Genomic DNA, 18,701 nt, shown 5'->3' on the forward strand with positions numbered 1-18,701 from the left:
CCTGGACACATGACCCCCACGCTGTTCCATCTCAGCCCCACCTCCACAAAGCCTCCTCTCTTCTTCCAGACGAGCTCCAGCTGCGTCTGGAGGACCTGGAGCATGCGTAGATGTGTTCGACATTATCAGCGCATGGTCAGATGCCGGATTTTGGAAAGTCCATCCAGGAGCTCAGACAGTCCTCTAAAAAGAGGGCATGTCCGGGTTTTTCCGGATGTCTGGTAACCCTAACGATCACCGGCTGAAACCCACATGGTGGAAACACCTCATTTTCAAAAGAATAATCCAGCCACAAATTCTTGGAAGCTGTAGTCCACTCTCTCCAGCTAAAAACTGAGGCGCATGACAGGTCATGTGATGGAACAGCACGGCACTAAGCGCATTACAGGCCAGTAATTAGTCTCCATCTGTGACTTTCCTGAATCCTGCCACCACCGAACACCTCTGCTCCTTTCGGCATCCTTGGCATCATTTTATTCCATCCTTGCCTACAAAATTCCAACTCCCTGCCCTCTTGGACAAGTGCAGCAGAATTCTACAACAGATCTGTTGATCTGTTTCTTTCCTTAAAACCTTGCGGATGATCCTGTCTGTTATAAGACAGACGCACGGATGCGTTCCACAGCCGAGCAACTGTAAATTCTATTAAAGAAACGAGATCCGAGTGTGACTGAATTACCAGTTATGATAAATCATGCTGTAATTGCTTCAGTAGGCGAGGACATAATTTCCCCTACCCTAATCAGCTTACCTGGTAATAAGAAACCGTCTCCTTGATCAATCTAATAAAATTCCTAGACTTATTTAAACACATTTGGAGGGGGAGAAGAATCATTGGAACTGATTAAAGATTAATTACATGGTGTAATGTTCTGTTAATTGAGTTTTTAAAACAGTTTTTGATTAACAAGGACATTATCTGGGATGACATTTGATATGCCAGTGAGAGATCAACAAATGACTTTTTTAAATGTACTGTCTTATTACAATTTTACTGACAGTGTATGAAAACCATTTCAGCCCAATAGATTTGAAAACAATCCCCCCTCCCTTTTTTTTTTTTTTTTTTACAAAACCTTAGTGCTGTTTTTAACATCCTTCACGGCAGTAACAGCTCCAACACTAATAGAATTCCTATGAGCGTCGGAGCTGGTACCGCCATGGCTGGCGTTAAAAACTGCGCTACGTTTTGTAAAAGGGGGGAGGGGAGTTCAGTACACTAGATATAGTCAAGAAATACAAGGTATCGTATGAACTAACGTGCTTCCCATTGGCAGAAACAGTGTAGGCACGACCTTTCATATGATTTCTGCTTTGTTTATAATAGATCCTCATCGTTTCTTTTGTTTCAAAGAGTGTTATTGATATGCTTTTTTTGTGTGTGGGGGGGTCTCCTCTGCATAGATAAAACCGTGAAGCTCTGGAAAGTCAGTGAAAGAGACAAGAGACCTGAGGGCTACAACCTGAAAGATGAGGATGGTAGACTGCGAGACCCTAGCACAATTACAACCTTGCGGGTAAGCCTAAGACAGATGAAAATGGTTATTCTGTTTTTTATGTTTGTTTGTTTTATTTATTACATTACATGATCAAGCAGCTTCCAATCAAGAAATGGAATGAAAGAAGTGATAGATTGCAAGAAACGAGCTAGCACTTTGAAACCAAGTAATTCCAAAGCTAGATAGAAAAGCCATGAAGTGAGGACAATGAATGAAAAAAAAAAAACAAGATTTGCTAAAAAAAAACCCCTTCCAACATCCTTGCTGCTAAAATAGATAGTCAGTGAGAACAGCAATGATTTTCCATGGTTTAACAAACTCGCGTCATCAAACCACGTCCCATGTTCAGCCCCTGCGTTACGGAGACGCCAAGTTACCCAGTTCCAGGCTGGAGACTTTTTGGCTAATCCAGGTTTTACAATTGCACCTCAAAGTATTTTGGGATTTGTAGTGCCTGATCCGGTCCATTGAAATCAGTGCTGCAAGTTCCATAATGCACTGGCTGGAGAGGTCAGAAATCCAGGACTGGCCCCAAATTTCTAGCCTGAAACTAGATAAGTTGACATATCTGGAGTGATCCACTCCAAGGTACAAATCCACCATCAGTAACCCTTGTGTTAAGCTGTGTTGTCAGATAAATCTTGACCCTGCAGGGCCGTAGGACTGAAGTTGGCATAGCTGGTTTTAAGAAAGGTTTAGACAAATTCCTGGAGGAAAAAGTCCATAGTCTGTTATTAAGACATGGGGGAAGCCTCTACTTGCCCTGGATTGGTGGCATGGAATATTGCTACTCCTTGGGTTTTGGCCAGGTACTAGTGACCTGGATAGGCCACCGTGAGAATGGGCTACTGGGCTTGATGGACCATTGGTCTGACTCAGTATTGCTATTCTTATGTTCTTACGTGAGCCAAGTATAGGACAATTAAACCATTGTAACATCACTGATGAGGTTGGCTCTGAGGCATTGGTGGAGAAGGCATTATGACATTGCAGTCTCAGGTCTGGAATGTTGCTCTCATTGGGGTTCCGGAATCTTGCTATTCTTTGAGATGCTGGAATGTTGCTACTCCTTGGGTTTTGGCCAGGTACTAGTGACCTGGATTGGCCACCGTGAGAATGGGCTACTGGGCTTGATGGACCATTGGTCTGACCCAATAAGGTTATTCTTATGTTCTTAATTTTAATTATTCATTTGGCACCATTAATTGATATTCATACAGAAATAACAACTTATTTCATTGGTCATATCCACTATGACACGAGGTCCAGGAAACTCTACTAGACCAGTTGCCTCAAGACCTACCCATGGCTCTAGTGTGAATTGCTTCCTGGTATCTCATTGGCAATCTTTCATAAAAGAGAGATAACGGCAGATAACAACCCTAAAGCCATCGACACCTTTTACAAACCCTACCTGCTCTTCCCGTTCCTCTTCCTCAGAGATCCTCAGTGTTGCAGGGTGAGGGGACATGTGGAGTTTACAAGTTGGCATGGAATGAGCAGACTGAATAGACTGCTTGATCACTAGGAGGGATATATGAGAATGACACGGGGACAGCTGTTCGATAGATTTATCTCCTAGTCAGATGCCCCCCTTTATTTATAAAACTATTATTCAACATGTTGATATTGCGTATTTTCACTAATTGTACTCTGTTCAGTGACATCTTCGCCATTTGTATTCTGAAATTCGCTGATTGTCCAGCTCTCTTCACTGTAAACCACTTAGAAGTCGCAAGATTGTGGCGGTAAAGAAAAAATAAAGTTATTATTATACAACAGGGAAGATTGAAGAATTTTATAGAGGTGTGGGAGCCTTTGACTAAATACTGTAAAGAGGAATAACGCGCTACCGGAGGATGTGATAAACAGGAGCACGCTACAGGAGTTCAAAGAAGCTTTGGATAGGTACTTGGAGGACAAAGGGATTGAGGGGTACAGATAAGAGTAGAGGTAGATTATAGGGATGGGATTAGAGGTAAGTTACAAAATTAATCAGGGACCACTGTTCAGGCCTGATGGGCCGCCGCGGGAGCGGACCGCTGAGCAGGATGGACCTCTGGTCTGACTCAGCGGGGGCAACTTCTTATGTTTTTATTTTATAAGCAAGTAAATGTACACATCCTGGGGGGGTGGGGTAGGGAAGGGAATAGAATTTTATGATTTTATGAATAGTTTCATGAAGGTTTGAGTTATTTGTTTGTATATTAGCTGGGAGGGAGGGGGACATTTCTTTGTTGCAGTAATATTTGAAAGTTTGCTGCGCTTATTATACAATGTACATATATGTGATTCATTTATGGCGCATTTGTAGTTTGAAAATCAATAAAGAATTTAAAAAAAAAGAGAGTAAAAAGGCAGCACACAGAAAAAATAGAAGGATTTTTAGGTCCCAGTTTGTAGGGCCTGTGTATAATTGCCTTTCACCCCACCCTCCTCCCCTCCCAGCTGTCTCTATTCCATGACAGTCTCTTTCCGATTCTTCTTTTGTCCAAGCTGTTGGCATTCCATCTTGGTACGCCCTTCTAGAAAGATGGGCACGAATGATCTTTCTTTGTCTTTCAGTCTCTTGGGCTGTCTCACCTCCCCCTCCCTGCTCAGATGCTGTGTTTAACACTTTTGTCATTTGCTTCCCATCTTTCAGTCCAAAAAAGGCTTTTTCACAGAACTGAGACAGCTCCGTTCTGCCAAGAGTGATCAAAAACAAGCAACACCTCACGTTTCATAACCAATCACATTCACATCCTCATCTGTTTAATAGTTTCTCAAGCTAGGAATAAGGGGGGGGGGGGGAACCCAAATATATAAGGGTTGCCCATCTATAACAATTCTGCACTGTCCGTAACCAGTTCTGAGCCATTCCTTGTAGGTGTTAATGATGTATTTCAAGTCGGTTAATAAGTGAGGACTGTCAAAGTGCAGAAGTGACATCTCACTGCAGGGAACAGTTGGATTTTAGCAATTAAAAATCCCTGTAATGTACCATGAAAAATGGTCCCTATTTGTTTCTTTGTAATAAAAAAATTGAGTTTGCCATTTTGGATTCAGATTTTTTTTTTTTTTTTTTAGATATGTTTGCTTGTTTTTATAAATTCAAGCTCGAGGGTAGTTACAGATTCAAGTACATTAGGCTCGCCCTTATGTTTAACGATTTCTAATCTCAAGTGATGAAGGATTGCTCAGCGTCACAGGGAACATTAGTGGGAGACAGGATTTGAACTGTGGTTTTAATAAGAGCATAACAATTGCTATACTGAGACCATCAAGCCCACTATCCTGTTTCCAACAGTGGCCAACCCAGGTCCCAAGTCCCTGGCAGAAACCCAAAGAGTAGCAACATTCCAGAGCTGCGATCGTGATGTCATAATGCCTCATTCCACCAATGCCTAAGAGACAACCTCATCAGTGATGTCACAATGGCTTGATTGTGCTATACTTGGCTCACATAAGAGCTGCCATACTAGAACAGACTGAAGGTCCATCAAGCCCAGTATCCACCTTCCAACAGTGGCCAACCCAGGTCCCAAGTACTAGGCAGAAACCCAAAGAGTAGCAACATTCCAGAGCTGAGATCGTGATGTCATAATGCCTCATTCCACCAATGCCTAAGAGCCAACCTCACCATTGATGTCACGATCGCTTGATTGTTATATACTTGGATCACAGAAGAACATAAGAGCTGCCATACTGGGACAGACTGAAGGTCCATTAAGCCCAGTATCCTGTTTCCAGCAGTGGCCAACCCAGGTCCCAAGCACCTAGCTAGATCCCAAGTAGTAAAACAGATTCTATGCTGCTTAACCTAGGAATAAGCAGTGGATTTCTCCAGGACATTAGGCACTGGTAGACGCCGTGCAGTATTCTGCACGCAGCCCTACTTAACTATTTTTTTTTTTTATGTTTTTAACCGTTTTTTCATGGTGTGGTTAATGATCATACCAATTAAGTCAATTTTGATTGTGTACAGATTTTAGTTGGGCGTCACTAGGCATCTGTGATTAGGCCAACCTAGATGCTGTTTATAGAATCAGGCCCAGCGGTAAGTGCTGCACCAACACCTAACTTAAGTTACCAAACCTACCTTAAAAGCCCCCAAAACAAAAAAAATGTAGCCGCCTCCCGAACCAGCACACTAATTGCAGCCACAGAGGTGCCTACGGGATGCCTAAAGTCGAGGAAGGCTTGGCCAACACCTTAGACATCCTTCTGTGCTTCCGTAACCGTGATTCCCAGCAAACCTAGGCACCCAGAAATGTAGGCCTTCAGAGCCCTGGCGCCTATGTTTGACGTGGCCGCGATTCTGCAACCGGTGCCGGTTTTGGAGATGCCAGATGCACAATACGGCCCTAAGTGAGGGCTGCCCACGGTTCTGCCGCCTGACGATAGAAAAAAAAATAACACAAGAATTTTAAGAAAATGCAGAAAACTCAATTCTTTGTTGGCGCTTTCCTGGGTTAGTTCTTTTCTTTTTTTCTTCATTTTTTTATGAAAGCCGTCTGCAATTCTGCCTGTATGTGGTGTTTAACCTGTTATGATTGTAATCTTTGTAAACCGTATAGTTAATATACAGTATATAAAATTTTAAATAAATAAATCCTAATATTTATAGAGTAGCAACCGTCAAGCAGCGTAGATCGACCTACAAGATGTTGCAGATTTAAAGCTTGCAGACAGTAAAGGCATTTATTGTTTCCAAAAACCAGCTACTTGTCCTGTACCAGATTCCATACCTATGACACCCTTCCTGGAAAAGAATGAGCCACTCCCGGTGGCCCACCTTCCTGGAATCCTGCGTTTTTAGACCCCAGTTTTAGAGGTTCATAGACAACGGCGCGAAAGACAAAAGGCGCGCCCGGACAATTGAGCGCAGCGCGGAGGTGCGCGCCGCTCAAAATTACTGTTTTTAGGGGCTCCGACGGGGGGGTTTTGTTGGGGAACCCCCCCCACTTTACTTAATAGACATCGCGTCAGCGTTGTGGGGGGTTTGGGGTGTTGTAACCCTCCACATTTTACTGTAAACTTAACTTTTTCCCTAAAAACAGGGAAAAAGTGAAGTTTTCAGTAAAATGTGGGAGGGGTTACAACCCCCAAACCCCCCACAACGCCCCCACAACGCGGCGCGATGTCTATTAAGTAAAGTGGGGGGTCCCCCCCACGCACCCCCCCCCCCGTCGGAGCCCTAAAAACAGTAATTTTGAGCGGCGCGCACCTCCGCGCTGTGCTCAATTGTCTGGGCGCACCTTTGTCCCGGCGCGCTTTTGACCTGACACCGTTTTAGAGAGCAACTCATAATTATCTTTCAGAAAGCTGGAGCTGTCTTCTGCACTAGTTCCTTTCCACACAGGGAGAGCAAGAAGTCTACCTGCTCCATTGATTTCTTCCTATTAGGGAAGGCATTGCAGGGCTGACATGACTCCCCTGCACGGATATGTACATTTTCAATTAACAAAAATAAATTAGGTCACAGGAGGTCACCAGGCATGGTCATCAATCTAATGTTGCCGAATAGGCCTGAACCCCGGGGAAAAAAAAGACCAAGATGTTCTGATACAAGGTTAATACCGTGCTGTTGATTGACTTGTGTACTGACTCATGGAAGCCGACACTTTGCTATTACACAAAGGGAAGATGAGTTGAAGATTAGTTCTGGAGATGGGACAGCTGAGAGGACGCACTGGAGAGGCAATTGTCAAAAAATCAAGAATCGTATTCATCATCCCTTTAATTTTGCCACGGTTGGAAAATAACACCATCACGGGTAACAATGTAGAAGCGTATTAAAAAATCTTCAGGTTCAACGTTGAACAGGATTGCCTCCATTATTAAGGCAGAGAAAAGTGGAAACCAAGGCCCGAGCTGCAAACCGTCCAGATACACGTGAGGGTCAGTATATCAAGCCACGAATAAACTTGAAACTTGACAAAGATCAGTGGGCATTTTTCGAGTTTTAAGAGAATGTGCAGTCTGAAGGTCGACGAAGAGCCTTAGCTGTTCCTGCAGCAATGTCTGAGGGCAGAAGGAAATGGAAACAGCTCAAGCCGCTGTTGCGCGAAACATGGCCGTGTCGAGACGCCAGTGGCAGATACTTGTTGGCTTTTACATATGTGCACGATACGGGGATATTTTTTTCATTACGTGGATATTGTTATTAAAATATGTGGATTTCGAGTCTTGGACGATTCATCGCGGCCGATTCAGCACTACCCAGTGGAGCACAGCTATTTTTAAAAAAAATTATTTTATTTATCAGTTTTCAGTTATTCATACCAAGCCCTAAGTCTTGTACAGAAAAGATTGACATAGTCTGAACAAATCGGGAAATAGCGCGTAGCGCGGGTTTTAGTGCCGGTAGCGGCGACGCTCATAGAATCGTGCATAGCACCACCTAGGTGGCCACAGGCTCTTAGGTGCACCGTGTTTATGTCAGGGTTTTTGTGGCCTAAATGCCCACGCCTAAGTCAAAAACAGGCACCTAACTTGAAAACATGGCAACAATCCACCCCCCCCAACTAAGCCCGCTTTTAACGACGCACGTTTAGGGATTCCGCATGGAATGTTCCTATTATTTGTGGGTTCCAGAATGCTGCAACTCTTTGAGATTCTGGAATGTTGATACTCTTTGAGTTTTTTGCCAGGCACTGGATTGGCCTCCGTGAAGTCGGGATACTGGGCTAGATGTTCTGACCCAGTAAGGCGACTCTTATGTTATGCACATAACTGGGTCTGCCATGGCAAACCCAACCTTAGGTGCCATTTATAGAACGTGGGGTTGGTTGCCTGATTTTAGGCAGCATTAAGGCATGTAAATGGTGGTATTTTCGTCGCTGATGCGCATCAACGAGATCTTATAGAATACCGACTAAGGCTATTCTGGTCATTTACAGTCATTTTTGACACCTGAAGGCTGACGTCTTTAAATAGTTTTGCGCCCACGATCCATGAATTTTCAGCAGCTCTATATCTCTTTGACCCCTCCAGCACCTTTCCTAAATCTCTTCCCCCCCCCCCAACTCACTTTACGCTATCCTCGTCTCCCTTTGTCCTGTTCCAAAGCTAAACTGGCCTCTACCTGTGGGAAGGGGCCTGGCCTTGTTATAGTACCCTAAGTTCAAGCTGAGCACACACAGCAGTGGCGTAGCGAGGATGGGAGGTGCCCCTCCTCCGCCCCCTGCTCCTTCCCCGATAGCCCCTGCTGCGTGCGCCCCCCTTCCTTTCCCCCCATACCTCGTTGTACACCACCACGAGTTACAACTTTAAAGTGCTCCTTGCGACCCCAGTGGTTCTCCCTCTGACATCACTTCCGGCCTGTCCTGGGATTTCAAGATATCCCTAATGAATACGCATGAAGCAGATTTGTATATAACAGAGGTGACAGACGTGCAGATCTGCCTTGTGCATAGTCATTAAGGATATCTTGAAAACCCGATTGGCTGGGGGGGTCTCCCAGGACGGGTTTCAGAATCACCGATGCTAGAATATTTATGACAACGAGCAACGTAGCACAGATCACGGCTAGTCCAAAAATGATAATGTGCAGGAAATGTGAAGAAGAAAACTTCCCTCCATTATTTTCCATTCACAAGCCGTGCAATGGGCCGTGATACTTCGCTTATTACCTCATGATGGATAACAAAGGGAAGTCACCCATTCATTTCCAAATTATGCAAGCAATTTTAGAGCTGAATGCATGAGTGGATGCAGTCGGTGTGAGGGCAGTTCTGTGAAGAGGTGCTGGCATTAAACGTCAAGAAAGCACCTACCATATCTGAAGCCTCCTGCAAAGGGGAGTGTGTGGCGCAATGGTTCAAGCTACAGCCTCAGCACCCTGAGGTTGTGGGTTCAAATCCCACACCGCTCCTTGTGACCCTGGGCAAGTCGCTTAATCTCCTGTTGCCCCAGGTACAGTGTGAGCCCACCAGGACAGACAGGGGGAAAATGCTTGAGAAGCTGAACGTAAACCACCTAGGCCAGGGGTGGGCGATTCCGATCCTCGACAGCCGGAGCCAGGTCAGGTTTTCAGGATACCCACAATGAATATGTATGAGATGGATTCGCATGCACTGCCTCCTTGAGATGCAAATCTATGCGATTCCAGTGTGTATTATTTAGACGCCAGTAGGGCACCTACCAGAACCTAAATATAGGCACTATTTCTGGAATTTCCCTCTTACTGCTAGCTCATTGGCTGGTATAAATGCTCCGGCTAAATGCTGTCAGTTACTTGTGCAAATGACAATATTCTGTAATCTTAGCGCATAATTGCCGGGCATGTCCCTCCCCTGCCTCTACTACTACTATTTCTATAGCTCTACCAGATGTACACAGCACTGTACAGAGTCACGAAGGAGACAGTCCCTGCTCGAAAGAGCTTACAATCTAACCAGACAAGGATGTCATGGATAGAGTTAAGGGGAACGGTTAATCAGCTGGATGGGTTGGAGGCCAGAGGGGAGTACAGGACAATCAAGCCATTGTGACATCACTGATGAGGTTGGCTCTTATTGGTGGAATGAGGCATTATGACATCACAATCTCAGCTCTGCTTCCCAAAGACTGAAACTCTTCACACTACTACTATGAATTATTTCTATAGCGCTACCAGACGCACACAGCGCTGTACAGAGTCAGAAAGAAGACAGTCCCTGCTCCAAAAAGCTTACAATCTAAACAGGCAAGACAGACAAACAAGATGTCATGGATTCAATTAAGGGGAACAGTTAATCTGCTGGCTGGGTTGGTAGGCAGTGGGGAGTAGGGTTATGGGTTGAAGGCTATATCAAAAAGGTGGGTAAGGGAAGGGGCTTGATGGAATAACTCGGCACCTAGATGAAAGGAATGAAGTCTGGAATTGGAAGTGGAGGAGAAGGGTAAAGAAAAAAGCAGCTGATCTGAGGAACGGAGTTCTCCACTAAGGTTATAGAATACCGACCAAGGGACATTAAAGAAGGATATAAAACTGCTGGAGAGGGTGCAGAGACGAGCAACTAAACTAGTGAAGGGTATGGAGAAACTGGAATATGAGGATCGACTTAAAACACTGGGATTGTTCTCCCTTGAGAAAAGGAGACTGCGTGGGGATATGATCGAAACCTTCAAAATACTGAAAGGAATCGACAAAATAGAGCAGAAAAAACTATTTACATTGTCCAATTTGACACGGACAAGAGGACATGAAATGAAGCTAAGGGGGGGCAAGTTCAGGACTAATATCAGGAAGTTCTGCTTCACACAGAGAGTGGTTGACATCTGGAATACTCTCCCAGGGGAGATTATTGCGGAATCGACAGTCCTAGGCTTCAAAAGCAAACTAGATGCATATCTCCTTGAGAGAGGCATATAAAGATATGGTTGGCTATAAAATAAGCCAGGTGTATACCTAGCAGGGCCTCCGCGTGTGCGGATCGCCGGACTTGATGGACCGAAGGTCTGATCCGGAGATGGCGCTTCTTATGTTCTTATGTTCTTATGCCAATTTTTGCCAAAAAAATTGATCACTAGTGCCATTCAGCAGATAACTAGTCAATTAAGGTCTTCTGTAACTTGTGTGCACAATTACGCACACTCAGCATAAAATTGGGCACACAAGGGTATAAATTGAGGGGATAAAGGAAATCACCAATTCCATAGTGTCTCCAACTGGAATACTGGGTACACTGGAATTCCCTGCTATGAGGGCTGGGAGAGAAACCTGTAAGGAGGTTGAAATGTTTAGGTCTCACCCTCTGTCCGTCGCCTCTGCAGCGCATTCCAGGTGTGCCAGAAAGAGAAAAGAAACGCATCTCCGACCTATACTGGAGCACACAGAGTGTCAGCCAAGCCACAGGGCACAAACCATACCTAAACCCAATTGCCGCAGTGCCCGCGTTTGCTAAATCACAAAAATCCCCTGGCCACAGTGCCTGCAACACAATGCTTTGCTCCACAGAACACATTTTGAACTGCAATTTCTCGCTGGAGTGGCAGTAATTTGGATATTTTTATACAGTAGTCCAGGCTTTAACAGCTATTGATTTTTTCCCCCACATCATTGTATAACATAACTCCCTTTCCTCCTTTTCATCGGTGCTTTGCGCCAAAAGAGAGAGAGAGAGAGAGAGAGACAGAGAGAGCCAGCACTTTAGGAAAGAGATTTTCACTTCTTAAAGCAATGGTTGTTTCACGCTATAAATTAATGATCAAGGGAGGAGGGGAAAAGGACTGGAGAGAGGAAGAAAGCAGGAAAATGAGATTCTTTTTCTCTTTGCCCCAGGGGATCAGAAACGTGAAGCCCATGGTGCGTAGCGACTGGCTGAAAACAGAACCAGGAAAAGCACTCCAATAAAATACACAGCAAGGGGAAGAAGAAACTGCCAGAGCTTAGCATCAGACGCAAAGTTTGGTGTCGCAGGCAACGATGCTCTTTTTAGATCACCCTGCGCGGCACAAAGCTTCGCACAATAGCACGAGCGGCTGCTGTTTCTGAAGGCGCTATGAATAGCCCTAATTGTGCTGGAGCCTGAGTGACTGTTTGTGCCAAGACTCGTCTTGGTAATTAAACGATAAGTGAAAAGTTCAGCGGGGTTCCTGCCGACAGTCCTGTCAAGAGCAGCTAAGCGTATTTATTAAAGTAAACCCATTTACCCTTTCACGCTGCAGCACAGGTTCGCCATTTGACAGGGTGAGCACCATGGTGCATGTAATGAGTTAAAGACGGGGGGAAGAAAGAGCGTTTCAGATGCTCAAGGTTTCGATGCCAACTGGTTTGCAGTTTAGGAAAAGGAGGTGAACATCTGTGGAACTGGGAGGCCCCCATTTGTGCTAACAGAAGGTGAACATTCTCCTCTGTTCCAGGGATCTTTGCATTTCATTCCGAACTCTAAGGCCTCGATGCACAAAAGGTTTCTTTGCAATTTACACTGGTTTTAACCAGTCTTACTTGCAAGGAAACTCTTCTGCCAGTGCTCGTAAGGGTTCTCTGTGGCTGCTACCAATCTTCGTAGCAGCCACCGAGAATCCTATGCAAATCCATTACGGATTCTAAGAGCGCTCCCTGTAATGCACAGCAAGGAAACGTGTTGCTTCCTATACAAACTTTTCTGGCAGCGTCTGAATGCTGATTGACAGATACTGACAGGAAAGTGAGGCTGTCACAGCAGACTGCCATTAAAAGCCCGATGACCGATGAAAAAAAGATCCTCATCCCTCTCTCTCTCCCACCGATCCCCTCCTTCCATGGACCCCACCCAAAAGAGCTCTCCCCCCCGGGATTCCCAATACCCCATGGGACCACTGAAACTCCCCCCCCCCCCACCCACCCCCCAAAAAATCCCTCGTGGATCAGCCACCCAGCTCGGGGACTCCACATCCTGTACCTTTTATTAGAAAGAAATGGCAGGAGAGCTGCCCACCTCTTCAAAATAGTGGTCCATCCCCTTTCCGGTGCATCAGGCCCTGACTGGAGGAAAGGCGGGAGAGGGGAGATATGATACACACGTTTAAATACCTATGGAATGTAAATGCGCATGAGTCGAGTCTCTTTCATTTGAAAGGAAGCTTTGGAATGAGAGGGCAGAGGATGAAATTAAGAGGTGATAGGCTCCGGAGTAATCTAAGGAAATACTTTTTTACGTAAAGGGTGGTAGATGTGTGCAACAGTCTCCCAGTAGAGGTGGTGGAGAGAGAGGCTGTGTCTGAAAACGTGGGACAGGCACCTGGGATCTCTTAGTGGATGCTGCGGATGAGCAGACTGGATGGACCATTTGGCCTTTATCTGCCATCATGTTTCTATTAATCGACTGGGTTTGTAAAGTGTGACTTTTCTTTGTATCTTTATTGGAATATGCAAGGATTGTAAGTTGTTTTGACATGATAAAGTAGCCAAGTTTTAAGCAAAACATTTGAAATTTGAAGATACCTATTGTGTAAATTTGCTTTATTGACTAGGAGAAGGTTGCTGAGGGTCTGAAGTGTGTCCCTGCTAGTTCCAGCTCTGGCTTCAAACCAGTCCAAGAAAATATATTTGTGTAGCCCGTCGATGCTCGCCTGGTATCCTAAGGTTACAAAAAGTATGCTTTTATCTAAACAGATACTGTGGAAAGATGCCTAAGCTTCTGAAAGCACAGGTTACTCCATTCCAGCCAGCATTACAAAATGATCGATCAGGCTTTGGTCAAGAATAGCTTTTCTCGTGCTGTCATTCAGCAGTTATTTAAGGAATGGTTCGGTAGCCCCTTATTAATCTGGATGAGTGCTAAGGCCCAGCTTCAGAGGCTTTGGTCCATGTTCTCTGGAATTTTTAATCCGGGACTCCCGACCATGAGCTGTTCTGTAAAACTTTAAATTCTCCGAGAACGTGGGCGCACGTATCATTTCGCTACCTTCCTCCCGTATTAACGTCTCGTCTGCGCTCCAACTTCTTGAGCAGATTAGGAAGAGACAAGTCAATGGCCTTTTAATTTGCAGGTTCATATTGTAATTACATTGTTGGCAAACAAAATTTTAATCGGTCAATTAGGGCAGTGATTCCCAACCCTGTCCTGGAGGAACACCAGGCCAATCGGGTTTTCAGGCTAGCCCTAATGAATATGCATGAGAGAGATTTGCATATGATGGAAGTGATAGGCATGCAAATTTGCTTCATGCATATTCATTAGGGCAGTGATTCCCAACCCTGTCCTGGAGGAACACCAGGCCAATCGGGTTTTCAGGCTAGCCCTAATGAATATGCATGAGAGAGATTTGCATATGATGGAAGTGATAGGCATGCAAATTTGCTTCATGCATATTCATTAGGGCAGTGATTCCCAACCCTGTCCTGGAGGAACACCAGGCCAATCGGGTTTTCAGGCTAGCCCTAATGAATATGCATGAGAGAGATTTGCATATGATGGAAGTGATAGGCATGCAAATTTGCTTCATGCATATTCATTAGGGCAGTGATTCCCAACCCTGTCCTGGAGGAACACCAGGCCAATCGGGTTTTCAGGCTAGCCCTAATGAATATGCATGAGAGAGATTTGCATATGATGGAAGTAATAGGCATGCAAATTTGCTTCATGCATATTCATTAGGGCTAGCCTGAAAACCCAATTGGCCTGGTGTTCCTCCAGGATAGGGTTGGGAACCACTGAATTAGGGAATTATATTGTAAGGACTTTTACTTATTGTTGTGTGTCTGTGTCAGAGGCAGAGAGAAAGCCAGAAAAGCAGATTAAACAAATACAAAATATCAAGGCGTAACGGACTGTTTCACTTTGCCCCTGTACAACAGAGGTTATTAGCAGCCCTTGGTGCATTTGTACTTAGATTTTCTTACAATATGACCTTTGTTTTTGGACAGGGTTGAATCACTTTCATGTGCCACCCCACCACTTTTTTCCTACCACATAGAGATCGCGCTGGTGGAAAATGTTGTTTTTCCTCGGCTTTTAAGATGCCATGACCTCTTGTTCCACCTTCTTCTGCTTCATTCGATTAACGGTTGCCAAGGAATTGCTTGCTGGTTTTTTAATCTTGGGTCGGCTTTAGAATATAAATCCTCAACCGTTTCAGCCAAACCTCAGCTGAGGGATCCTCCCCTAGGAAACCAATCAGACTAAAATATAAATCAGTGGCATCGAGTTATCCCTCCCCAGGCTTAATCAATGTCCCCAATTAAGCTGCATATATTATACAGTTCTGTATGTCAAGCTTACCGCCCTGTACAGGAACTGAGGTCCTGCAGGTCAAAGCAATTTAGCTCAAAGAACCCTATCTCGTACCTAGTTTAACCCAATAATATGGCTTTGACGAAGAATTTGGCACTCAGAGCCAAGGGCCAGACTCTATAAACATTGCCTAAGCGTACCTGCATTTGTAGGTGCCACTTGGTGAGATTGTGAAACAACCGCGAGGCGCCACTTTTAGAATCCTGCCTAGTAGCGCCTAGGAGTTGCCAGGTGTCGTAGAGGTAGGTGCCTGTAAATTAGGCCGGGTTTTGTGGGTGTGTGTGGAGGGGTGTTGGGGCGTGTGCTTCGTGTCAGAAGGGGGGGGGGGGCTGTGGGAATGTTGGGGGGGTGTCAGGCTTGGATGGGGGCTGGGGGGATTCGGTGGGCGGGAGGGGGAGTGAGAGAGGAAATGGGGATCTCCCTGCCAGTTCAGCTGAATGCAGCAGGGGAATCCCCGATCAGCTGCCGCGATCGGCTGATGGCAAACTGTGCCCTATTTTTGGGATCCCCCGGCAAAGATAGCCGCTGGAAAAGTAGGCCAAGGCTTTCCAGACCTACATTTGCGGCATCTATCTTTGCATGAATCAGGCTGCCTAACACCACTTCTGGCATTGGCCACACCTACTTTAGCATTCAGCTTAAAACACCTCTTTAGACGTGATTTCAGCACCAGTAGGCACTTTATTTTTAGTTTTTTGCCATTTCAAACAGCATTTCTCGGCACCATTTATAGAATATCCCCTCTCAATGCCTAATTTCACCTATATTTCAGAGCCCAGTTTTTCAGCTGAAAATTCACTTACACTTAAGACCCGAAAACTTAGGAGACCATTTAGGAATGCTATTCCTTTGCAGCTTGTCAGACATTGTATGCAATCTGCTTAGCCCATTCAATGGTTCATTCCTGAAAGGAGGTGAACACAAAACCAAATTACCAGAAGGAAAAAATCCATATGCCCACCCACCATACAGACACAACAAGGTCCCCCTACAGAGAGTCTCACGTCTTCTAACACACGTGAGAAACAAGTTAGATGGATTTTGACCTCTTCTATACCTGCTCATCCAAAGAGGGGAAGGGGCTGGGCAGGTCAGGAGTATTCCCAGAAATTAGGCATTTACATGTTTCCCATGAAACTAGTGTCAACGCGTGCATCCAGAATTAGGCGTGAAATGCACTGAGCTAATATTTTTTTAAAGCAGTGTTTCTCAATTGGGTCCTGGAGTCCCCCCTTGCCAGTCAGGGTTTCAAGATATCCACAATGAATAGGCATGAAAAAAAAAATCTGCATATAATGGAGGCAGGGTATGTAAATCAAGTTTAGGCAAATGCAACATGGATATCCTGAAAACCTGACTGGCAAGGACGGCGTTGAGAAACGCTGCTGTAAAGGACCCTCGATGCACAGCGCCCTCTATAGACTACTTGCTTAGTACAGATCAGCCCAATGCCAACCTTTGGGTGCCATTAATTGAATCTAGTTCTCAACCCTTCATTGCTCCAGATACCAAAATTTAGATCATGAGCCCACTGGGGACAGAGAAAGTACCCTGTAGACGACCTTTGGTAATATCACCAGGAAGCATCTAGAAAACGTGAACAGACTGATCTGTAATGGATCGTGTCCTCCCTTTAACAACTGATGCAAAAGTGATGTGCCAGGCCTTTGTTCGTCCCGGGTTTTGGTCCACAATATTCTTTTTATTTATTTTTTTTAATTCTTTATTCATGTTATAATTTACATCAACATTGGTTTTAACATTTTAACATAGATATATCACTTGAAATTCTACAATTAATCTTATCAAATTAAATTTATCCCCTTCCCTCCCATCCTTTTATATTTCATAAAAACATTTTCCAATAATAAATACCCCCCTCCCCCCGCCCAATTTCCATTTGTACTAATCAGGGAAGAAAAATATACACTCATTCTTTACAATAATCTGATAATGGCCTCCACACATCCTGAAATTTATTAAAGTTCCCTTTTCGAATGGCTAATGTTCTTTCCATTTTATAAATATGGCATACTGAATTCCACCAAAAACTAAAGTTCAATCTATTCCAACTTTTCCAATTAAGTGTTATTTGTTGTATGGCAACTCCTGTCAAAATGAGCAATAATTTATTATTTGTAGAGGATATTTGACTCTTAGCTCTCATCTCCATACCAAATAATGCCACATGATTTTCTAATAAACAATTTATTTGACTCCAAATTTATTTCCGAAATTCCATAATAAATGGACAATAGAATAATAAATGGTCTAAAGTCCCTGCTTCAAGATGACAATGCCAACATCTATCAGACTTAGAGCTATCTAATTTTTTTAAATGAACAGGGGTCCAGAATGCTCTATGCAACAGTAAGAACCATGTTTGTCTCATAGATGCCGACATTGTACATCTCATCCTCCAAGACCAAATTCGTGGCCATTGAGAAGCAGAAATTTGATGCTTAATCTCAATGCTCCAAATGTCTCTAAGACCTGTCTTTGGTTTTTTATTCATGAATCCAGATATTCATTTGTACCACTGCGCAGCCTGGAGTCCCAGGAAGTCCATCTGAAAGCATAAGAACTCTAAACTACATTGATTATTAAGATTTTTCCATTCAGGGAACCCTGCCTGAATGGCCTGTTTCAGTTCTAACCATTTATAATTTTGTGATTTATCAAGACCAAATTTCCACACTGTTCTTTCTGAAAGACAGTGGTGCGAGGACTCAACCTTTGCCTAACTACACAAGATGGGAACTTGTGTCCCAGGACCATATAAAATCTTAAAATGTTGGGATTATCTGATTGATTTGTGATTATGTTTTGTTTTTGTTTTTTTTTACACTATCTGAGCTTTAAAGAAAAGTAACAGGGATTTGGTAGAATAACCAAGGTCAATCGGAGTAACGTAACATGATTTTCTGAGCACAGCCAACCCCCGCAGAGAGAAGAGTTTGTAATGCAAAGGGAAATTACACCTCATTAGTTCTTGAAATGTAAGCCTTCAGTAAAAAGGAAAAATTCTGAATATCGCATACAGACAAAGATATTTGAGCACTTAAATGTCCTTGCTGCATAAAGATGTAGCCATTTATTTAAGAAAATAATATTAAAAAATTAACTGCCACTCTTTCTACCCCAAAAAACCAACAACCTGGAGCATAATTTAATTTGTTAGTGATATATTTTGTCTGACAGCTTTCGTATGGGGGTGATTTGGCTAGTTGCACAAAATTAGCCTTTAATAATTGGCATACGGTGCCAGATACTTTCACGCAGGGTCCTTCGGAAATGGAGCAAGGGACGTATTTTAGAGACCACTCTGCTCACGGTTTGCCTGGCTATATGATGAAATGTGTCCCCTGCCCAAGGACCAGACTTCTGTAGCTTGTGTATTAAAATGATTCATTTCAGGTCGTTTGGGCTGGATGTTTCCACTGGTAGCAGCCGTCCTGTGCAGGTTCTGGTGTACAGCTGCATAACGCTTCTATCAGAGATCAATTACTTTCTGAAC

The 18,701-nt window shown here is 44.1% G+C and overlaps 1 protein-coding gene across 1 annotated transcript in view; it reads left to right on the forward strand.

Moving 5' to 3' along the window:
• PPP2R2B (protein phosphatase 2 regulatory subunit Bbeta) overlaps positions 1-18,701 on the forward strand; it is a 129,339-nt gene that overhangs the window by 83,110 nt on the left and 27,528 nt on the right. Inside the window, exon 4 of the mRNA XM_033926831.1 lies at positions 1,405-1,517. Within this exon, the coding sequence (XP_033782722.1) occupies positions 1,405-1,517 (113 nt within the window). The remainder of the gene's footprint in view (positions 1-1,404; positions 1,518-18,701) is intronic.

This window comes from Geotrypetes seraphini, chromosome 18 (genome assembly GCF_902459505.1).
Source record: "Geotrypetes seraphini chromosome 18, aGeoSer1.1, whole genome shotgun sequence".
Taxonomy (NCBI): domain Eukaryota; kingdom Metazoa; phylum Chordata; class Amphibia; order Gymnophiona; family Dermophiidae; genus Geotrypetes; species Geotrypetes seraphini.